The sequence below is a fragment of the Lipotes vexillifer genome, unplaced genomic scaffold (assembly GCF_000442215.2).
Source record: "Lipotes vexillifer unplaced genomic scaffold, Lipotes_vexillifer_v1.1 scaffold297, whole genome shotgun sequence".
Classification (NCBI taxonomy): domain Eukaryota; kingdom Metazoa; phylum Chordata; class Mammalia; order Artiodactyla; family Lipotidae; genus Lipotes; species Lipotes vexillifer.
The window spans coordinates 993,646-1,019,046 of NW_006772098.1; the positions used below are offsets into that span (position 1 = coordinate 993,646).

The following is a 25,401-nucleotide window of genomic DNA, read 5'->3' on the forward strand; positions in this document are numbered from 1 at the left end:
CTTTCACAACCACACTCCATGCTTTATAGAAGATAGAGCTTTGCATCTTTCCCTCTATTTGACATTCAAAAGTATACATGGGCAAGTTGTGATAGTAGAAACATCACAATGTTTAGGTCATTTAAAGTCTCACTTCTTTTATTCCCTATTTTCAAAGAATGTTTCAGCCTGATGGCGTTTCATGAGATTGAAGGGAAAAAATATTAGCACGAAACAATTTTACAATACAATGCTATTTACTAACAATGCATTCATAACTAAAAATAAAGCTATATTTTAAAATTAAAAAATCTGAATATATAAGTACAAATATAAATAACTTTGATATTTTTAAGCTCCCATCCAAGTACGAAAGTTTGATACAAATTAGCGTTGCTCACAGTGGAAGCTAGGGAAACATGCACGTCCATAGAAAAATGACTGATGTACTGTTAATAGCCAGAAGTTAAATGTTCATTTCAGCACATCAGGAACAAGAACAGATTTTTGCACACCCATGTTCATAGCGGCATTATTCACTATAGCCAAAACGTGGAAGCAAACCAAGTGTCTATTTTTTTCTTTTAAAGATTTTTTGGATGTGGACCACTTTTAAAGTCTTTATTAAATTTGTTACAATGTTGCTTCTGCTTTATGTTTTGGTTTTTTTTGGCCGTGAGGCATGTGGGATCTTAGCTCTCTGAGCAGGGATCAAACCTGCACCCCCTGCATTAGAAGGCAAAGTCTTAACCACTGGACCGCCAGGGAAATCCCCCAAGTGTCTACTGGCAGATGAATGGATAAATAAAAAGTGGTATATACATATAATGGAATATTATTCAGCCTTAAAAAGGAAAGAAATTCTGATATATGGTACAACATGGATGAACTTTGAAGATATTATGCTAAGCACAGTAAGCCAGTCACAAAAGAACAAATACTCTTATGATTCCACTTGTATAAGGAAAATAGAGTAGTCAAATTCACAGAGAAAGAAGGTAGAATGGTGCTTGCCAGGGGCTGAGGGCAGGGGAAAATGGGGAGTTACTGTTTAATGGGTAGAGTTTCAGTTTTGCAAGATGAAAAGATTTCTTGGATGGATGTTGGTGATGGCTGTACAACAATGTAAATATACTTAATGTTACTAAATTGTACACTTAAAAATGATTAAGCTGGTCAATTTTATGTTCTGTGTATATTGCCACAATGTTTTTAAAAATTAAAAATATTTGCTGATTGTCTACTGATAGGCACTGTTCTAGGAGCAGGTATTATGGCAGAGCCTGACTTTATCCTCTGCTTAAATTTGGGAACATTTTTACTGACAAACAAGCTTTGGATTGCCAAAAACATTTAACCTTGATTTACATAGAATATAGGATATTGCCATTAAAATGGAGAATACTATTGGATATTAGGATATTAAACTTTCATATTTTAAAAGAGATATATAAGGAATAAGGGATAAATTAATATTCAGCAATTATTGCATCTAGAAGTGCGACAGCTGTCATGAGGATGTGTATTTACACACTTATGTAAATTTTAAAAATATACTAAGGCTTATTATGATGAAAACCCACTGGTTTGAAAATGAGAACTGTTTTGAATTTTGTCTAAAGTTTTTCTGCACCTATTTAGATGATCATATGATTTTTTTCTCTTTATTTGTTAATGTGGTGTATCACATTGCTTGATTTGTGATACTGAACCATCCTGGCATCACTGGAACGAATCCCACTTGATCATGGTGTATAATCCTTTTACTGTGCTGCTGAATTCAGTTTGCTAATATTTTATTGAGGATTTCTGTGTCTATATTCATCAGTGATATTGGCCTGTAATTTTCTTTTTGTGTGATGTCTTTGTCTGGTTTTGGTATCAGGGTGATACTGGTTTCTTAAAATGAGTTTGAAAGCATTCCTTCCTCTTCAATTTTTTTTTGAATAGTTTGAGAAGAAAAGGTGTTATGTCTTCTTAAAAGTTTGGTAGAATTCACCTGTGAAGCCATCTTTTCATGTACTTTTGTTGTTGTTGTTTTTTATTACTGATTCAACTTTATTACTGGTAACTGACCTATTCATATTTCCTTTTTCTTCCTGATTCAGTCTTGGGAGACTGTATGTTTTAAGGAATTTATCCATTTCTTCTAGGTTGTCCATTTCATTGGAGTTTAATTGTTCATAGTACTCTCTTACGATCATTTGTATTTCTATGGTGCTGGTTGTAACTTTCATTTCTGATTTTATTTTATTTATTTATTTATTTATTTATTTATTTATTTAAATTTTATTTATTTATTTATTTATTTATTTAAATAAATTTATTTATTTATTTTTGGCTGCATTGGGTTTTCATTGCTGCATGTGGGCTTTCTCTAGTAGTGGCAAGCGGGGGCTACTCTGCGGTGTGCAGGCTTCTCATTGCGGTGGCTGCTCTTGTTGCAGAGCTCGGGCTCTAGGCATGTGGGCTTCAGTAGTTGTGGCATACAGGCTCAGTAGCTGTGGCACACGGGCTTAGTTGCTCTGCAGCACGTGGGATCTTCCCAGACCAGGGCTGGAACCCGTGTCCCCTGTATTGGCAGGTGGATTCTTAACCACTGCGCCACCAGGGAAGTCCTCATTTCTGATTTTATTAATTTGGGTGCTTTTTCTTCTTTCTTGATGAGTCTGGCTAAAGATTTAACAATTTTATTTATCTTTTCAAAGAACCAGCTGTTAGTTTCATTGATCTTTTCTTTTTTTTTTTAGTTCCTATTTCATCTATTTCTGATATCTATTATTTCTTTCCTTCTACTAACTTTAGGTTTTGTTTATTCTTCTTTTTCTAGTTCTCTTAGATGTATGGCTAGATTGTTTACTTGAGAATTTTCTTGTTTCTTGAGGTAGGTCTGTATTGTTATAAATGTCCTTCCTGGAACTGCTTTTGCTGTGTCTCATAGATCCTGGATTGTTGTGTTTCCATTTTCATTTGTCTCCAGGTTTTTGTTTTTTTAATTTCCTCTTTGATTTTTTCAGTGACCCACTGGTTGTTTAGTAACATGTAAAGTATGCTTGAATCATGTGGTGAATAAACTTATTTTATCACAAATAATTGACAAAGGTATATTATTTGTTTCAAATTTCTTGTATCTTTGAGTATATTATGTTAAAAAAGGAGCCACTAAATGAAAGAGTAAAAAGGATTACTAATAGTGTCTTTTTAAGTCTTGTTAGGTAAATCATTCTTGGATATTATTCCCAGAAATTGAGAGAATGAATAATTCTACTGACTATATTGTAAAAAATGCTTTTATAAGTCAAGTGGTTTCTAACTTGTTGCTTCCAAAAATTTGAACAGTGACTTAGTTTTCAGATGGTAGATCAAAAAATAATTTTTGATTATAAAATATTGTGATTTTTGACTTATATTTTTGGCAATCCAGTTCAAGCACTTGAAGGATGATGCTGTAACAAAATTCAGTCTTAACAAACATCACTATCTTATGTGAATATGGTTTCTTAGCATTTATTTCAGTAAATGCAAAAATTAGAAATAGAATTAAATTCTTTCTTATTCTAGGAATATTCATTCATAAATACATAAAATTGAGGTAATGAATGAGTCACAGTTTCATGCATAGTGAAGAATCTCAAAAAAACTTTAGCTAAAACAGAAGCAAGTCACCAAAAATACATACAGTTTTACAGTATGACTCTATTTACATAAAGTATGAAACTGGACAAAATTAAATAATATGATTTAGGAATATAGTTATGCCAAAACTAAAATTAAATTCAAGAAGATGATTATCATAAAAAGCAGGGTAATGATTTCCTCTAGCGGAAAAATATATGATTGGAGAGTGCATATAAGGATTTCCGAAGTACAGGTAATATGCATAATTTCTGTAGAGTAACTTGGGGGAATCATTTTATTTTAATATTAAGCTAAAAATACACATTTAAAATACACTTTTATATGTATAATAAGGGCTCATATAGCTGGCTGCACATTAGAATTATCTGAAGCTTTAAAAATTATGGATGCCTGGAACTCACATCCAGAGATAATGATTTAATTGGTCTGGAATGGGGCCTGGGAAGAGATATTCTTTTAAGCTCCCCAAGAGATTTTGGTGTGAGGCCAGAGTTAAGGGCCACAAACACTGATGCATTTCACAGTAGGAAGTAAACATGGTTAAAAAAAAAAAGAAAGAAAAAGAAAAAAAGAAAGAGTGGGGGAAAAGAGAGAGAGAGAGAGAGAGAGAGAGAGAGAGAGAGAGAGAAAGAGGTTGACCAATCCTGGAAAGTTGGAGATTCTGAATTTTTCAGATCATCTAAACACTGGGGCTATGTTTTATGCCTTTTTGAAGGCCTCCATATGCTTTACTGAGCATATGTTATGTTCTTAATATCTCTTTCAGACATTGCATAACGTATTGGGCAATCGCATCCAATGCTCAAAGAAAGCTGTGTTCCACTAAACTTCATTTCAATGTGTTTATAATATTTAATATATGAGATAACTTTCAATGATTCAACCTATAAAAATATATCTAGGCATAAAATAACACACTAAACTGACCTAGAAATACATTAACAAGAGTAAAAAATCAATTAATGAATAATAAAATTATTAATTTATTAATACTTTCATATTTTTGTTTTCTTTTTTAATTAGTTCAACCAACACATTCAGCTTTTTATAGATTAAAAGATCCTTTTAATACTTTGGGCTATGCTTATATGTAAAGCAATTAAGAAAATGAAAGCATCACCCTTCCAAATGAATTCCCATGAGTCTTTGATAATTAGGATAATCACCTAATTCCACATTTTAATTTCCACTAGATTGGGACACTTAAGAGAATTCTAATTAACCACTAAGAACTAAACAACTGAAATGAATGTAGGGTGTTCCCTCAGTGCAAAGTACAACAGATTAAAAAAGAAAAGAGTCGATTACAATACTAGGAAAGTAAAATGTACCAGCATGTTGCAAAGGAAAAAGCAAACAAACAAACCATCTTACAGTGACTTTTCTTTTTGGTAGAACACTTGGGAAGAAGGAATCACCAAAAATATAAAGCATAATTAAAGTTAATAAAAATATATGTGGTGATGAAGTAGCATGGTTCGAGAACATTTAAATATAAGCACCAAAATGTAAAGATGGAAAACAGAAAGGAACCTGAAGAGTATTTAATCTGAGGGTGTTTCTTAAGCTAAACAACAAAGCAAACTTATAAAGTAAAATCTTGATTAAATTAGATTAAATAAATTGGATGAGGATGTTTTTTATCAAAAGTACCACAAACAATATCAAAAGACAATAAAAAGCAAGGAAAATATACTTAATATATATCTTATAAAAGAATGTTTATATACTTAGTGAAGAAAAAGCATGTCCAAATCAATACAAGAAGCAAACAGCTCAACAGAAAGTTTGTTTTTTTTTTTTTTTTTTTTTTTGCTGTGTGGCATGCAGGATCTCGGGCCTCTCACTGTTGTGGCCTCTCCCATTGCGGAGCACAGGCTCCGGATGCGCAGGCACAGCGGCCATGGCTCACGGGCCCAGCCGCTCCGCGGCACGTGGGATCTTCCCGGACTGGGGCACGAACCCGTGTCCCCTGCATCGGCAGGCGGACTCCCAACCACTGCGCCACCAGGGAAGCCCAACAGAAATTTTTGACGAGGAAATGAATGGGCAGTTCTCAAAAGATGAAATGTGAATGACCAACAACAGGCTTACTGGCTTAAAGAAAGAGATTTAACTGCATTATTAACCACATATGTAAATTAAAATGCTATATCATTTTATCTACTAAATTAGAAAAAAAAACTCCTCGCAGAAATCGAATGAAAACCAATGTTGAGCAGGATTTAAAGAAATAGATAAATTAATTTATCTAAACTAAAAAGGGAAAGCAATCTTGATGGAAGAGATGGGGGTTTAAGAAAGATTTAAGGTGTTGAATTATGGAGACAGGCGAACACGGCCAAAGGCTGAGGAGAACAAAGCAATAAGCAACCTTAACGGGTGGCATGTGAAGAAACAGCAAACAACAGTGGATGAAGGGTTGCCAGTGGAAATTTACATTTTAATAATCATTCTTATTGACAATATATATTAAAATCATAATTTTGTATACCCTTAGGCTGGGATATTACCTAGTAGGAACTGGTGGTAGGCTAGTCATTCTCTAAACAAATGTCCATTTCCTTCCTCATCCTTAGTTTTGAATAAACACATTTCATAGATTTCCTTCCAGTTTGACCATGCAACAAAATTTTGGCTAATTAGTTATAGGTGGAATTGATGTGCAACAGCTTCAAGGAAACCTTTTAAAGGACAGTTGGTATGTGCCCTTTGCTGTTTTCTCCTAGCTTATTTTTTTCCTGCCAGCTGGGAGCTTGACATCATGACTGGCATCCATCCTGAACTAGTGTCTCCCCCGACTAGTTCATTCAGCCATCTTTCCCTCTCTATTTCTATTGCAATACTCTAACACAATTTATTACTTTTTACCTACTCCATTAGACCAGCCATCTATTGGAATAACCAACTTATCTGTGTACTTATTTGTGGAGGTATTGTATGAGTACTTGTTGAATGAATACTATTCTAAGAATACGTGTTCAGTGAGTCTAGAGGGGACTTGTTTACCTCACTCCCTTCATCTGATGACTCCCTCTCATCCCCTCATCCATATGGTCACCAAGGTGGGAGCTCAGTAGGCATGTTTGTACATATTCCTGACATTAGACTAGTTAACTAGTCTGAAGATGGCTGTTTGACCCAAGATAGGTCAATTGTAATCACCTACCAGAGAATTTAGAAATATAACTAATGGGTTTTTGCAACAGTGTTTTGAGGCTCTTGAATCCTGCAGTGTAGTCACATTTTCTGCCTATGTATGGTGAAGCATAGAAAGCTGGTTCCACAGAGAGGGGCCCGAAACAGATGTGCAGAGGGAAGCAGTTAAAAGAGACAAGAGGCACAGAAAGATTAGAGCTCAATTCCCTCTTTTCAATCCCTGGTTTTAGAACCTTCCTGAAGCTGAACTGCACTCCTGAGCTCGGGTTTCCTGAGGTTCCTCATACCCTTTAAATAAACTCTTTATATTTGACGCTACTGGCAATTAAACTAGACCTAATTAAACTAGAGTTTCCCAGAAATGATCATGAGGATGTATAAAGACTGAAAGGCCAAAAAGTAAATGAGTGGAAAGAAATCCAAACCACACTTTTTTTTTTTTTTTTTTGCTGAGCTCCTTCCTGACCTTTTAATCAACAGTTTAAAACTGTATTTCCCAGTTCCTCTGAGGCAACTTTCCAAACAATCTGTGTGACTCATTTTGCTCAAATCCCTCAAGAACCCTTTCTGTATTAGACATCTTTATTCCCTTCTTAAAAGAGATGTGCTGGGTCTAGTTTCATGATGTCACCCACAATGGTAGGTGTTCAATATATATTAGTTTCCTTCTATTTTCTTGAAGTTCACGTACGCTATATAGGTCTGTAAAACAGTGAAGTTTGTATGCAACTAATCAGCAAAGGAATTAAGTCAATACAACACAGAATTTGTGTCGATGCCTGCATGATTCTTCCCTCTACAGTAATGTCTTGTGCCTCCAATGCATAGCAGATGAAAGGGAAGGACACTAACCCAGCTGAGCTGGAGAGCCACAGAAGAATGACGACGGGCTGTTGAGTATGCACCTCACCCTGTCTTTCTTTTCTCTGTTTCTCCACATGCTCTCTTTTGGAAATGTTTATTTGTTGTATGTTTTTTAAAATTTTTCCTGGTCTTTTGTCACTCTTCCCATGTCTCCATAATTCAACAGCCTTAAACTCTTTTTTACACCACCCTTTCATCAAGATTCCTTGCATCGTACCCTACCCACCTTTTTGGGTAAAGTAGTACATTTGCTGAAAAGTTTCTCTATTTATTAGGATTTTAAAATGCTTTAAACTGTGCCTGTATTTTTATTATGGTTGCTTTTGTTTATACTAGTGCTATATAACTCGGTTATCTATGCTTATAGTGGTTTGACCTAATCCTGTTTTCCCATAAGCCCTTTTATGTGATCATTCAAAATAGGAGACTTTTTAGAAACTCATGCATGCCTCTGTGTATATGCATGTGTGTGTGTGTTTCATCACATAGACAAAAAATTGGTTTATGGCCCTGGCCTAATATTTGTGCATGTATAAATACCTGTGGATTTAGTTGAAACCTATTTATGTTTGAACCACCTGGATATAAATTTATTGAGTTCCACATCTACTTATTTTGAGTACACCTTAGCTTGTATATCATATATATATATATATATATATATATATATATATATATATATAATGGAATATTACTCAGTCATAATAACACATTTGTTTCAGGACTGAAGAGTTTATCTTTCAATAGTGTAATGAAAAAAAATATATATCAGTGTAAAATGGAAGTCTTATTGATAAACATTAATATTCATTTTGATTAGAAAATAATTAATAAAACATAATTCAGTAAAAACTGAAATGCCATATTGTCACAAATTCTCTATGTAATGGTCTTACTGACCTAGATATTAAATGGGGAAATGTAATTGAAACAAATTCTACTTAGAAATTGCATGAATAGAGGATAATGTTAGGATTCAGATTTACAGTAGCCTTCATTTGAACATAGGGACATTTCAAGGGCTATTTAAGGCTTACTAAAACGTATGCTCAAGTAATTATATTTTCTTAATATTATGAATGAGCCAAGTTATATCATTGTGCTTGATTATAATCAAGTATAATCACATTAATTATAATATTCAGTTTATCACTATGATATGATTACAGTTACATCTTTAAATGTAGACCTTTTGAAATTAAAATGCTAATTTTATCAAGATTATTGGAAGATAAAGTAATATCTGATATTTTCTAGGTATATAATAATGATTGCCTTGAACACAACATTAAAGTAATTAGATCCATTCATGGTTTTGATTTTTTAATTAAAAATAGCTGATTAAAGATATAATAAACTCAATTACTTAGTTCTATTGTCTAAAATATGGTCATGGAACCAGGAATAAGAATCTATTCCCTGATTTTATGAGAAGCAAATAACTTGGCTCTCAGGCTTAATGAAGAGCAATGCTGTTGGTTGACCATGACAAGGAAGTCTCTCCCCTGAGGCCTGGCTCAAATCAATTCAAGCAGTAAAGCAAAGTGAGGGCTACAGCTGTCAATGACTGGAAGGAGAGGGTTGATGCCACAAAGACTCTCTCTACTTATTGGTTTTGAATTTTGTTTAGTGTGGACTTCATTTTCTGACTGTTTTCTCCGTAAGACTGGAGCCAGGGATGCTGTTAGATGTTCTTTCTTAACATATTTGGAGTATTAGAATCTGAAGGGTACATATATTTTTTATATCATAGCCCTAACTGTAAATAATATTCTTCTATTTAAGGTAGGAAATTGCATGGTGTGTTAGTTAGATCTGACTAGATTATAAGACACTTAAAAAATAATCTCCGTATCTCAAAAACACCGTTTTTTGGGTCACTTGCTCTATATGTCTAAAACAAGTTGGCAGAGGGACTTCCCTCTACAGACTCGAGGGGACCAGGCAGATGTAGACACATCACCTGGAAAATGAGGTGCCCTCTACCACAACAGCAGAAGGGAGACCAGGTGGGTTGTGCACCAGCTTGGAAATGCTTCAACCCGGAAGTGACACACCTCACTTCCTCACAGCACTCTGGCCAGAGCTTTTTTACACAGATCCACCTACCTGAAAGGGTCTGGGACACATGGGGGAGAAAATGGATATTTTGAAAATAGTAAATATCTCTATAACGTACAATGGTAGGTTTAAAAATTTTGTAGTAATTTGTTTATAAATCAGTGAATTGAGATCACCATTCTTCCCTTTAGATAAAGAATTAAACTTTTGAATCAATAAGAATTAGTTACCTTTCTTTGACTGAAAAGACGAAATGCTTAATTTCTGCACAATATACAGTATGTACTTAGTAAATATGCATTTATGTATGGATGGATATCTTGTTGATACTGATACGTAAGTTGGGAGAGGAATATAATCAGGATATATATTTATTATAATGAAATATTTTTAAGCATGACTTTGATACTTTTTGTTAATCAAGAAAAGATATTTGCAGAAATGTAAAGTAGTTACTTCAAGTAAAGACTACTTTTTCATCGTCTTTTTCAGGACTATTTGAGAACCACTGGGCATGTCAGCAGCCAACAGATAAAGTTTCACAGAAAGTATCACGTTTAATTTAAAGATATGAATTGGCTCTGACATATAGAATATATTTAACAAATTACATCAATTCTTGGCAGAAATTTTTAGCCTTATGTACAAAAGGTGCATAAGAAAACCTAGAATAAAAATAGTTATGTATAATCAGATAAAGAAAGAAACTGCTGTGAACTGGATCTCATTCAAGTCCTATAACATTCGTTCACGAAGTCTGTTTTATTTTCCCTCCCTCCACTTACTGAAAAACTTTCTGAATCCAAAATAAAACAAGTCTGTAACAATGAAGACTGGTTGAACATTAAATTTTTTAAAAACAGCATTTACCAGGTTTAAAATATTTCAACTAGTGTTACTAAAACACATCGTTGTTAGGAGTACAAGTGATATGTCTGATATTGCCTGTTTTCTTTCAAGAGCATTTGAAACTACTGGCAAACTAGATGTGGCAGGTGTTGTCTGATTGCTTTTACGCCATAGTATTCATCATGATTTTAGTAGTATTCTATGCTGTTACGGCTAAATATGGCTGTTTCTGTGCCATTAAGCATCAGTAAAGAAATCAAGCTGGCTGGTATTATTTAGTGTAACCTCTGGATCCCTCAATTTTCCAGAGTTGTAATGAAGATTAAATTTAACATGATAGTGAGGATTTCAATGATAATCATGTCTAACATTTACTGAGTAGTTACTACGAAGAGAGTTACTGTTCAAAGCTCTTGGCATATATTAACTTGTTAAGTCCTCACAATTACCCTATAAAGTAGGTTCGATTTTTACTGCCATAAAGAAACTGAGGTAAAGAGTTGATAAGCACTTATTCAAGGTCACACAGCAACTAAGTGGCAGAGACAGGATTTAAACCTAGGAAGGCTGACTCCAGAGTCTGCTTGCTTACCCTCTGTGCTGTGAGATGATCGCTAGTACAGAGCAGGTGTTTCTGATGACAAAGTCCTGCATGATGACGCCCCCTGCCATCTCCCCACCCTTACTTTCTTCTGCTCCAGCAAAACGCTCCCTCCTAGTAAGTCTGATTTGCTGGTCCCGAGACCTGGAGTGCTGTATTCAGGGCATTTGCGTGGTTGCCTCTTAGTACATTTAAGCCTTTGCTCAACTGTAACTTTCAGAGACTGTTTCTGACAACTCTAATCAGGGTAATAATTCTCCCTCACCTTCTCCCTATATCATTCACAGCACCTACTACTACAGGACACAGTATTACACATTACTTTGCTTACTGTCTGCATCTGCCAGCAGAATGTAACTCAATGAAGGCTCTGTTCTGAATTTTCACACATATAACAAGATTTGAATAAATGTTTTCTATTAATCCATCTGTCTGCCCATCTATTTGTCCATCTATCTATCCATCCATCCACCCACCCATTCATCCATCATTTATGTACCCTTACATTATACAGCACTACATATTATCTGGCCATTAGTTATTAAAAATAAAAGTCACTTTTAATTATTTCATTAGGGTGAGATATTTATTTTTTCTACTGACTATCATCTTCCTTTCTTTTTTCTTTTCTGACACACATTTCCTTTAAGAGAAAATTGTGGGAGGCCTAAATGCAGCACTTGGAACACTCATGTGATGAGAAGAAATACAGCTTTTCACCTAAACTAAGTAAAGAAGCTAAGTTTTGCAGTCACTCTACAGGGTTCTGTGCATAGATTTACGTATTTGTGAACTCTGTATAGAGCAATCACTGCTTTGTGATCTCCCAAGTTAAGTTTAATTCAGAGAGATGCTGCACTGAAATCATTATCATCAAGCCACTATTTTTCACTCCAAATCTATTACTGCTGACAGCACACTTAGGAGTCATACATACAGTTTTTAAGGGGTTACAATAAAAAGGAAAGTCTTTTCAAGTTATGTGTGAAGACAATGTACTAAACATCTGAAATTACAATGATTCTGTCTTCTCTTACTTTATCCCCAAGGTATTTCCTTCCTTTCACATTTAGGATTATCTGGGGAACATGATGTGCTTTGCTCTGTATGAATTTAGAGACAGACAGAGTAGCTGCTGGGCTACTGTCTACTTAGAAGATTTTATTGACTTTTGGAAGCATTTGCTAGTCCCTGAATTATTTCTTCCTTTTCCCCCAATGGAAAACTGGTCATCATTCAGTTGGACCTTCTAGATTTTTCAGTGGAAAAGGCAACGTCTTATAATGTTATCGGCTCCCACCCTGAGGTCCTGGGTTTACCAGTGTCTTGGAGACTGTTCACAGAGCAGTCCTGGCAGCAGAAGGCATGGTGGCAGGGGAGAGGCACACAGGGAAGAGGAGGAAATGCCGGGCGTCAAGAAAGGGGCAGTGAAAGTGGAAGCGGAAAAATCAGGAAAGCCAAATGCTGTGTGACATACGCATTTCAGCCCCTCTCCGAGGAGGTACACACAGTCCATTGCACAGAGTTTTCTGCAGACTAGCCAAGCGATAAAGGCTTGCTGGACATGTGAATGGAACAGAACAAGCTTTTAAACGTTGATATGTTTAAAGGTGTTGTGGCTAGAACAATGTCAAGTTTTTTGCCAGTGTTGTTCATCTATATTTTAGCCAAAAATATTCAGTGCTTTCTGTACCCCATGCATTCTTCAAAGTACTTCGTATAAAGTAAATGATTTAATCCTTGTGAGAGTTCTATGAGGTGGAAGCAGTATTCTTCCCATTTTCCGGCTGAGAAAAATAAGACAAAGGAAGATTACATAATTTACCTAAAACCACGGAGCAGGCAGCAAGTGGGTAAACCAGGATTTGCACCTAATGGTCTTGTTGCAAAGCTGACATAAATGCTATTTAGTATTAATAGTAGACTCAATAAGTATCAGCTGGAGGATTGTATGTAATAAATGATTGCACTTAATACCTAATGTTGATTGAAAATGAGTAACCATTTAAATTTAGAATTGGCACTTTTATAAATTACAGTGATGGAATATTCCTTTCCTCTCTATATGGATTCTCTTTCTACTTTTCTATTCCATAGAATGGTGGTTGCATTTTATAAGATTTTTGTACAAATCATCTTTAAATCAACTTGAATTTAAAAAGAGGAAATACTGAATTCATAATGTCACTTTTTAAAAATGAATAAGCTACTTGCTTCCAGAAAGGAGATATGCTTCTTAATGTATCTTTGGACAGAACAAAGATATGCATATTCTTTTACTTTATTTTTCTTTTTAGAAGAATACAATAAATTTGATAGTAAATTGAAGATAGCACCATGATGTGTTCAGAATGCAAAGAAATAAAAAAGCATATATCTAGCTTTATGTTGGCCATGTACTAAATATTATCTAATAAACTGAGTTATGTGTTTTTGAATGGAAAGTAAAAAATACATATGAAGCTAAAGTAGCTTTCTTATTTGCAGGTAAGGTAGATAACCATCAGATATATATCTCATCTATATCCTCTACCTTCTCCACTTTCACTCTTAATCAATTTAAAACTTTGTTCTGCATTACTCTGAAGTCTAAAAAAATATGCAAAGATTACAGAGTTGTCAGAAAGTCCAAGAAAAATTTCAGAGGTGGTCTGTTAGGACCCTAAAAAGGATTATAAGTCTATAGATTCTATATAAATCTATAAAAATAGGATTTGCTTTTTGAAATTTTCTGGCTCTATTTCCTCCAACTCTTTGATGTGGGTCTTCACTATCCTTCATCTGTATTTAGTCTATTCAATTTTGATTCTACTCCCAGGGATGTTTTTATTTGTTTGTTCATTTTTCGTTTTGTTTTTGAATGCGGGCTACTGTCCTAGAAAGGAATCCTGATGGATCCATTTGAGTTTTCATGGGGTCTAGACTGCTCTAGCCCCACAGACCTAACCACAGACCCCTTGGACCCACTTATTCTAAAAGTGGATGAAACCCCTCCCAGTGTTACCTGTCATTCTCAAACCACGTGACTGCATTTTTCCAGTGAATATCTGTTGGCCCTTTCATGATTCTCCTGGCTTCTCTCTTATAGACATAAACAGCATACAGATCCTGTTTATACTGGGTTTTATAGGGATGTATTTTCACTTAATTTTGTTGCATATGTTTTCCATAGCTTATAGGGTTTGTTAACTAGGCTTTGACTTTTAAAAAAATCATTTAAAATACTTTTAAAAAATTGAAGTATAATTTACATACCATTAAGTTCACCCATATAAAGTTTACAATTTAATGGGTTTAGTATATTTATGAAATTGTATTACAATCACAATAAAAATTTAGAATATTTTCATCACCCCATAAAGAATCCCCATATTCATTAGCAGTCACTCCCTACCCCATGCTCTTTAGCCTTAAGTAACCACTAATCTACTTCTGTCTCTACACATCTGCTATCCTGGGCATTTCATATAAATGGTATTGTACAGTACATGCTCTATTGTGATTGGCAGGATGTGACAGAGAAATAAACACTGTCACTTTTTTTTTTTTTTTTTTTTTTTTTTTTAAGTACACGGGCCTCTCACTGTTATGGCCTCTCCCGTTGTGGAGCACAGGGTCCGGACACGCAGGCTCAGCGGCCATGGCTCACGGGCCCAGCCACTCCGCGGCATGTGGGATCTTCCCGGACCGGGGCACGAACTCGTGTCCCCTGCATCGGCAGGCGGACTCTCAACCACTGTGCCACCAGGGAAGCCCAACACTGTCACTTTTTAAGTTCTTCATCTCAAATGGGGAACAGCAACAATTCCATGATAGATTTTATGGTGACCGGTTTGCATATGATTTGAAGCTGGTTTCCTAATATGGGGCAATAAAGCACCACTTGAAAATATGGCATAGTTAATAATGATGATGATGGAATATAACAATAAAATGGAATACATAAATTTTACTACGTGCCAAGACTATTCTAAGCACTTCTCATATATTAACATATTTAACATTCACAGAAATCTATGATGGAAGTGCTATTTTTATCAACCCCATTTTATTGATGAAGAAACTGAGGCAAAGTGAAATGAAGAAACTCACCTAAGCTAGTCGGTGACAGAGCCAGATTCCACGTCCAGGTAGTCCGACTGGACACCTTGTTCCTAACCACTATTCTACACTGCCTCTCTGATGTTTAGGTGTTTTGTCAGATACCATTCTCTTCCAAATTGGCAATACTAGAAAACAACACAGGGTAACTTATGCTCTAATTTGCTTTCTTGTTACTCATTTTTCACAGCACTCCTATTTTACTGGCATATAAAAACTAGGGGGACAAAAAATATCATTGTTTTTTAGTTCCAAACATCGTCTTTTAAACTTTTGCAAAATACTTCTTTTTCCTATCTTAACTGAAACATAATCTGAAAATCCTCGTTATTTGTAGCAGCCTGGCTATTTAAAAAATGGTTACTTCTTCCTAAAATATATTCGACATACAGTTGACCATATTCACTACAATTAACCAAAATTTGCCTTTTTATTTATAACAAAGAAAGCCTTAAAGTAGTATATCACTAAATGTATAAGACATTAAAGTATTAGTCAGTACGGTGAATGTTTGATCAACTTGAACGACATGAGTTATAATCATGTAAATTTTCACAGGACTTTAAGAGAAGAAGGGAAAGAAATAGTCCACATTTCTACATGAAACTTGGCAGAGCTGGGATAATAGCTCTGATTTTTCTTCTGTCCTGAATCAGCCCATCCAAGAATCATTCTGCTTCCCTTGAGAGGAAAAGAATCTCTCCTGTTTAATAAAAGCTTCTTTCTTTCTAAAAATCTTAGAAAAAGCTCTGAAGAATTTTTCCTTTTGAACTTGCCAGAATCATTTATAAGTTGAGTAACAAACTATAATAGAAATTTAGCATATTACTAGGAAAGTTACTAGAAAAGAGTTTAAAAAGCATGTTCTAAGATACCTTTTCATGATTATATTTTCAGATCCCCTTTTCTGTGGTCCAGGAACCCTCTCCTAAACATCTCCAAGCCCAAACCCTGTCTTTTGCTTGACATAGAGACCTGGAGCTCTGTGACCCCTGTGCTCACCTAGGGTGCATGAATTCAGATTTTATGTAATATGTATGTACCTATGTATATGTGTGTGTACATATGTGTGTATGTATGCATGTATATATATATGTGTGTGTGTATATATATATATATATATATATGTATATATATGTATATATATATATAGTAGCTGAGTATCAGCTGCCTTTGCTGGAAACATGGTGGGGTGTGTGGGAGAGACTCAAACTCCAAAAGACTGACGCCTAAGCAGAATCCTTTTCACCAGCCCTGGTCATAAAGAGAGCAAATGCTTTAACAGCACCAAAAACCAAAGTCACATTTTTGCACTGCCTTGGTGTAGTGATATTTTAATATGAAAGCAGCAACAGAATTAAACAGCATTCAGGTTTAGCTCTTCAGTCCCAGGGGCTTGCCTCTAAGTGAATCAGTGTAAGAAACCACAGAAGGCATATCTTTCATGGGCAGGATATATCACACTGTACTATTTTAGAAATCAGATAGAATGACTCCTCAGAAAGCAACTTTGCCAGCTGTGAAACTGTACAAATGTATTTATAATTATTTTTGACATTTTCTGGGTAGTTTTGTAAAGAAAATCTAAGTGTAATTATACTTCACATTTAGAAGCATGATAAGTGATAGCATATTTTTTCAAGTTACTATTCACTTGCTAGGGTAGCATTTTAAATCCCTTAAGCATAGCTCTCAATTTAAGTTCTGCTTGAATTATACTTGGTTGCATGTATTTCTTATATATCCACTAACTTCCAGCTTTCTAACCCTTTTTACTGATTCATTTAAAGGAATTAAATTACATAAATGTATGTGAGTATTAGGCTTACATTTTAAATTTTGTTGAAAATTAATTCAAAGGACAACACTGCTGCGTGTTAGAAAGGGGATGATGCAGAAGGAAGAGAGGAATTACTTGTGTAATTAAAGGATGGAGAAACTATTATCTCTTAACATGCAACTAAGTTCAACCATTATGAAATTACCTCTTTCGATTGACTTTTACGTATGTACAAAATACGTAACTGCAGAACATTTTATAAATGAAGCAAAGATAAAATGGCTAGATTATAAATGTGCTTCCAAATGGCAGTGCTTTCCAGAAACTTACCAGCCATGCAGTTTTCAAATTCAATGTCATCAATTGCAGCTCCTCCTCCCAGATCCCTTGTTCTGATACCTTGAAATATGACTTCAAAATTCCTTAACTTTCCTAGAAGGATGACAGCCTTTTGCCAATGATCACCAGAGTTCTGCTTACTTTCTTGCCATACTTTTGATAGTCCTTTCTCTGTCTGAAGGTAAAGAAGTTTGCATTAGGCAGATAATTAAACACAAAAGAAGGAAAAAACAAACAACAACAATTATTTAGAACAGAAGCATTTGATCAGTGAAAACTGATTAAAAAAACTGATAATATTCATGATATATTTTACCTCATCAAAACAGAGGCTCATTAATCTACTAGGTATTCCCAAAAGCTATACTAGCAAGATTAGCAGTAAACTTGTTTCGCTATTTTCAGAGACATCATTGTTAGAAAGTGGCTTCTACTCAGTTAAATCCACTTCTCCTTGCTTGCACACAAAATTCTCAATGGATATTTGATGGAATCTGAACAGTTTACAGATGCCCTGGGTTTACAGCTCTAGGTACCCTTTCCACCAACTTTCTACTCACATTCTTGAATCATTGGTATTGCACCTTCCTTTACAGAGCTTAAATAACTTACATAAGGAAAGAGAAAAGAGAGATAAGAGGAGGAATATGTGGGAGAAATCACATATCCCTGATGGATATGATAAGAAATTGTGAAGTGAATTGAGCACAGAGGGAAAGTGATCATTTCTAGGACCAGATTTCAAAAATTCTATTATATGATTATATGATTTTGGATATTTATAAAATTCTACTATAATTATTATATGAGCACCAACAATAATTATTTTATAACCAAATGATTCAATGGTAAAGGAAAAATTAATTTTCTAAGAAAAATTATTTAAATATCTCCTCTTGAGACAAAAGTTTCCTTCAGCAACAGAATACAAAGAAACTATAAGGGACGCACACATGCACAGTTGAGGCAAATTATGAACAATAAGATACAAAAAGACTGAAACCCAACTGCCACTTATGAGGTGCCAGGAGCAAAAGCAGGGGACTGTGCATGATTCCTGCACACAGCACCACCAAGGGGGTGGGCAGACCACCTAAGCCATTCCTCCAGCCCGACCCCATACCCTCATACCATTTAAGGGACCCCCCCCGCCACCGCCTCAGGGAGCGAGCAAGGGAACCTGGCACTTGTTTTCACTCGCTTGTGCTGTAGCATGAGTCCCAAGAAAGCCTTGCCTGAATTTCTTGTCTGACCTCTTATCAATTTCTATTGATTAAAGAGTTCAAGAACCTGGGTCAGTAACACTCTGAATGTCTAAGGTTGGTCTGCTAGCAGTACAATATCCTAATATATGAACAATCCCTGTATAACATGACATGACATGGTATGACATGACATGTAGCATAACCCTAATGACACAAAAAAATTATACCAAGAGTAAAAGAGAATATAAGTCGAGCACAAGGACAAGGCTTAGACTGTATATGTTGCTCTTTGCTATTCTGGGCATAGCCCTTATTGGGGATTAGAGGTTAACACATCATGATGATGGATATATAGCAAAGAAAGAGAAAAAATATATATAAAATTATGTTTATGGTTAGGCCCCCAAAATTAATATTTCAGGGTCCAGTATTGTGTTTTCATGATGAATTCACAAGTAAACTTTGTCACTGAAGCTTATAATCAAAACAGTGGAACAGAATATTTAATGGAATGGCATCTAGAAAAGCAAGCAAGATGTTCCAATTGATTTATAGCACACAACTGTGATATACATAATTTACGGATTTTTAAAAAAAATGTACACTAAAGAAAAAAAGAGAAATGCTTGAAGAGGGGATCCAAAAGAGTTACACATTCATAGATCCATGCTTTAGGGGAACTAATGTTAATAAATGTGGCTGACACCTTGTTCTGTTAAAGGAGATACAGATCAATCAAGCGGCTCTTCTGTAGAATAACAGAGAGAAAGTAGAACTCTGTATCAGTTACTCTAAAACTAACTTTGCAAAACAACTAACAGTGCATAGATAGAGCTTTCAACATCCTCCCCAAAACAACAAACACATTTTTACACCCAGAGACACACGTGGCTTCTTCATTGAAGGGGATGGGAAAGTCACACCTTATTAATGGAATTTCGTATCTTTTTAATGACTAAGGAAGAGAAGCTTTTTCAACGTTAGTCTTTGCCTGTCAGTGATGTCTTAGTGATTTGGAACCAAAGGAATTATTAGTTAAATTAAAGATTAAAGTAGAGGGCATTAACACTTAGCAATATAACAGGCATAGATAAAAGTCTGTTTTAATTAACAAACTTAATTCACTTTGCTAATTTTTCCTATTAGTCGGTTTCAGCAACTCATACACTATGCCAATCCCCAAAAGGGTTTTCAACAAAGAAGGTTGTGTGATCACTTTAACCAATAAAATACAAACCATTTCTTTACTCTGACACCTGGCTTTCTAACAAATGAGATTTAAATAATATACTCATTGTCATTTTATGTGGTAGGAAAAAACATGAGGGTTAAGTCTTTAAGAAAACCAACCATGGATCAACCTAATAATGGGTTATTGTAATATATCATTCTAATATATTTGCTCTCATTCAACTCTGGATATAACATACCAAATCATATTCCCATAATTATCAAAAGTATTAATCCAAATGTGCAATGGAGATTTATTTATTTATTGACTTATCCAGCCAGTCCTTTTCATCATTTATTCAGCAAATATTTGATGCTCACACAGTTGCATATACCACCTTAGACACCAGGAATAAGAAGGTGAAAAGAGAGGAAGCCTACCCTGTGATGGTAATCACTTAATAGAGGTGAGTCATAAAAGTAAATTACCATAAAATTACTATAGAAACATAAAACAGAGCAACTTTTAAAGAAGTGGTTATATATCCATTCCCCCAATTGTTGTTCTGCACATATTGTTGCTGTATTTAGTTAAAATTCTGATAGCAATTCTTTCTAAATACTTGAAGAGAAAAATCTGTCAATTCCAATCATGACTTTGCTACTGCCCAAGGATACATTTATTGCGTTCATGTGGTTGTTACATTCAAGAACCCAAGGCAGTAAACATTTGAAAAGTGAGCAAACACACTAATAACTGTAAAAAATAGACATTAATACAATAATGGTTAAGTTATAGAAATTGAAAAAATACTTTCTTCTTACAATTCAACATTTTACACAACTTTGAATTTATTTCCCGAAAGTATTACGCATATCGATGATTTACCTTATGTATTGCATATTTGTTTTGGCAGTATGCTTGTCTTCCTGCTTTATGTCAGTCTCATTCCCTTTGGGTTATGTAAAGAAAGGCAATAAGAAATGCTAAAAAGATAGAGCCACTTCAAGTTATAGATATGTATTAATGGAGTATAGCCACTTGGAATTTGTTTCATATGTTTGAGGTAAAGATATAAATTATCCCCAAATTATGAACCAATATTTCCAAAGCCAATTGATCAAAACTCTTTCCTCCACTGACACCTTTAACATATTTTGAACCTGTTTCTACAGTTTCTAGGTGAATTTCTGATTTCTATTTCTCCATCAATGTCATACTTATTAAGCCACTAGATTTTCTTCTTCTGGGAAGATTTGAGTGGACTTCCTTTTCTATATTCCTCCTGCTATGAACAACTAAAACCCCTGGAGATCATATATAATTATGTATAAACAGAAGAAGACTCTGAAACGTGGAGAGAAGGCAGATTAGCTAGGGACCTTGGGACTCACGGGAGCACAAGGTGGTGAGTTTCCTAGCTTTTCCTTTTGCATCATATATTCCAACATTGACACAAAATTCTGACAACCTGGAAATGAAACCTGAGCAGACTACTTTCTTTAGCCAAGGGACCAGGAAAGGGGAAGTCCAGCGAGAATGAAAATATTTAGATAATAATAGCTCTACAACAGCCAAATACCATAGAAAAATTACTATCTGACCCCCACTCCCAATAGCAAAGGCTGACCAGAGAGCCTAGACTTTCACCTATATCATGCCCCAAGGGCACCAAGACCTCTCCTCCCAAGTTTTTTTTTAAATGAAGGAAAACTAAAAGAATACATCACCTGTAGACCTACCCTAAATGAATGGCTAAAGGAGCATTTTAAACAGAAAGAAAATGATAAAAAAAAGAAATCTTGGAACACCAGGAAGGAAGAAAAAATAGCAAAGATATTAGTAAATACAAAAAAATTTCCTTATCCTGTTTAATTTCTAAGTTATGTTTGATTGGTTAAGAAAAATTAAAACACTGTCTAATATGATTCTAAATGTATATAAAGGAAATAATTAAGGCATAAATATTATAAATGGGTGAGAATAAAGACACGTAAAGGGAGTTAAGCCTTCTACACTTGAGTTGGTTAAACCTTAATGTTATAATTTAATAGGTCACATTTTTAGCCTCAAAATTTTTTTTTATTCTTTTGGTTTTCTCATACATTCACTCTCCCAAATGAATCTTAGAATAATTTAATGCATAACTGAAATATTTAAATATCAAATTATTTTACCCTGAGATATCATTTATGTTTCAACTTGTTTAGGTCTCTTTTTATGCTACTAACTAAAATTTTATAGTCTTTAATATAAATAACTTAACACATTATAAATTTATCTCTAGAGATATTACAGTGTGTGTTATAATGGTGATACTTCGCCATTACTGTTTTCTGACTACTGATAATACAAAGAAACAATCATATTGTCAGGATGATGAGCTGACAATGGCTGGTGGCTCCATCACCCACTATCAATCCTGAAAAACTACAGAATCTATTGGGAAGGATGGATTTGGGGAACAGTAAAAGGAAAAAGAAAGGGGGGAAGGAAGGAAGGGAGAAAGGGAGGGGGGGAGGAAAGGAGGGAAGAAGGGAGGAAGGAAGAAAAGAAGGAAGAAAGAAAGAAAGAGACAAAAACTGAGAAAAACCTGGGAAGGCTATACGTTGTCTTGAACACCGGTGTCAAAGAGTGGGGGTGGTGATGGTGGTGGTTTGCAGCAGTCTGGGGAAGAAGGTGGCTCGAAATAGCAATAAGAGTGTAGGTTGTAGTCAAGAGCTCCTGTATGGTCCTGTTTTCCTTCCTCCTTGCTTGGAACAATGATTGCCAGACTCTTCAGAAAACAGTAATTCAACTTCAGGCTGTAATATCTGTGAGGTATCAAAGCAGTTAAAAACCTTGCTCAAATGAAGAGGTGATAAGTCCACTCTTCCCACCCAATTCCCCTTAAAATTCTTAGGGATGTGAATTACAAGCTACAGAGTTTGCCACCTACACTTCTGCTTCCAATATTTAAAGGTTCAAATGATGATAGCAGAAGAGATGCTGCCCAGTGGAAAATAATGGAAGTGATCAATAGTTGTTTTGTGGTACTTAGGTCTCTCTGCTCTAAGGCTCACCCTTCATTCACATTTCCTTAAATTCACCTGGATGGACACAGGCAAAGGGCTGGTATTCTGCTTTTTCCTAAATCACCAGAGAGCACCTCACATTACTATAGATGCAAGAGTTCACAGGCCAAAGTAACTAGACTCTAAGAGGCCAAATATCTACTAGAGGATGAGAATAAACTGAATAACATATAACATCTAAAGCAGAATTTTAAAAACAGATGGAATCAGAGTTTTAAAAGGCTTTGTGCAAGGTTTCCTTTGCTGGGCAAAAGCTTTTAAGTTTAATTATGTCCCATTTGTTTATTTTTGTTTTTATTTTCATTACTCTAGGAGACGGATCCAAAAAAATATTGCTGTGATTTATGTCAAAGAGTGTTCTGCCTAGTTTTCCTCTAGTTTTATAGTATTCGGTCTTGCATTTAGGTCTTTAATCTGTTTTGAGTTTATTTTTGTATATGATGCTAGAGAATGTTCTAATTTCTTGGATAATGATGCCTTTTAAGATACAACAAAACACCAAGGACATGATCTATGAAAAAAATATTTCTTAAACTGGAGTTCATTAAAATTAGAAACTTCTAGACTGTGAAAGGCAAAAATCAAAAGAATTAGAGACAAGCCACAAACTGGGGGAAAATATTTGCAAAAAATATTTCTGAGAAAGACTGTTATGCAAAATACACAAAAACACTTAAAACTCAAAAATAAAACAAACAACCTGGTTTAAAACTAGGGCGAAGACCTTAACAGATACCCCACCAAAGATGATATACAAATAGCAAATACACATATAAAAGGATGCCCCACATTATATGTCATTAGAGAAAAGCAAATTGAAACAGTAATGATATACTACTGCACATATGAGAAAGGCCAAAATCCAGATCATTGATAACACCAAATGCTGGTAAGGAAGTACAGCAACAGGAATTCTCAAATTGTTAGTGGAAAAGCCAAAAGCCGAAGAGTAGAGCTACTTTGGAAGACATTTTGGCAGATTCTTACAAAATTAGTCATACTCTCATCATATGATCCAGCAATCTCGCTCCTGGGTATTTATCCAAAGATTGCAAACTTATTTCCATACAAAAACTTGCACATGGATGTTTACAGAAACTTTATTCATAATCGTCAAAACTCGGAAGAAACCAAGATGTCCTTCAGTAGGTGAATGGATAAATAAACTGTGGTGCAATCATACAATGGGATGTTTTTATTCAGTGCTAAAATGAAATGAGCCATCAAGCCATGGAGGAAATGTAAATGCATATTACTAAATGAAAAATGCCAATCTGGAAAAGCTACATACTATATGATTTCAACTATTCTAGGAAAGGCAAAATCATGCAGACAGTAAAAGGATCAGTGGTCACCAGGAGGAGGGGGAGAAGAGATGAAGAGACAAAGCACATAGGATTTTTAGGACAGTGAAAATACTCAGCATGGTATTACATATACCACTATATACTTTTGTCCATACCCATAGAATGTACAACACCAAGAGTGAACCCTAAAGTAATGGACTTTGGGTGACAATGACGTATCCAAGTAGGTTTAATATACTTAGTAAAAAAAAAAAATGTACCATTTTGGTGAGTGATGTTGATCATGAGGGAGGCAGGGAGTAGATGGGAAATCTCATTTGTTGTAAACCTAAAATTGTTTTTTTTTTTTTTAAAAAAAGAAACTACCAGAAATCTTAAGGAAGTTTAAGAAGTAGTTGGAATGGGTAATTTGAGAACATGAAGGATTGAGGGATATTAAAAAATTGATTTCAGAAAAAAACTGAACTAGGATTGAAACTTCTAGAAGCCAAATATGAGATATGAAAGATGAAATGGAATTATTATCTCAAAATACAGTATACGTCATACTGATGTGCCTCCAGCCTCTGAAGTCAGACAGTCAGGTTTAAACCTGAGCTCTGCCCCTACTAGCAGTTATTTCATCTATAAAATGGAGAGTAAATGTGTTTACCTCACAGCATTGCTGTGAGGATTAAAATAAGTAATGTTAACAGAGAACCTACATTAGTTGTTGGTATTATATTGTAATAACATTTATTATTAACAAATGCAAAAATGCTAAATGCAAAAATAAAAAGAATTAAACATTGTGAGTGAAAAGATAAGAGATGTGAGTAGATTTAGAAAGTCCACATTTGAATGCAAGAGTTCCAGGAAACAAGAGAGAATAGATTTTGGAGGAGCAATAATCAGAAAGAACGATAAAAGAAAATTTCTGAGATAGGGACAACTCAAGATTTTAAGATCAAGGCACTTCCTGGTGAAATCTCTAAACTCAAGAGTTTAAAAGAAAATGTCTCAAACTTCCAGACATAGGAAGTTGTTGACTTACCAAAAATGAGAATTATATTGGTAATCAGGGTCCTCTCAACTGAAATATTAAATATAGAAAACAGTGGAACAAAATTTTCAGGCTTCTGAGGAAAACAAAGCAGAAGCAAAAGAAAACAAAGGATAAACAAAAATGGTGATCCTAGAACCTACACCTAAGCCAACAGATCCGTGTTAACTACAAAGGTAAAAGCATAAAAATTGTGTTCTTGTCCTTTTGAGGGGCTTGTCATTTATTCC

At 34.8% G+C, this 25,401-nt stretch overlaps 1 protein-coding gene across 1 annotated transcript in view; it reads right to left on the minus strand.

The window, feature by feature from the left end:
- Positions 1 to 25,401, minus strand: part of MALRD1 (MAM and LDL receptor class A domain containing 1) — a 608,458-nt gene that overhangs the window by 207,481 nt on the left and 375,576 nt on the right. Inside the window, exon 29 of the mRNA XM_007447298.1 lies at positions 17,364 to 17,547. Coding sequence (XP_007447360.1) covers positions 17,364 to 17,547 — 184 coding nt within the window. The remainder of the gene's footprint in view (positions 1 to 17,363; positions 17,548 to 25,401) is intronic.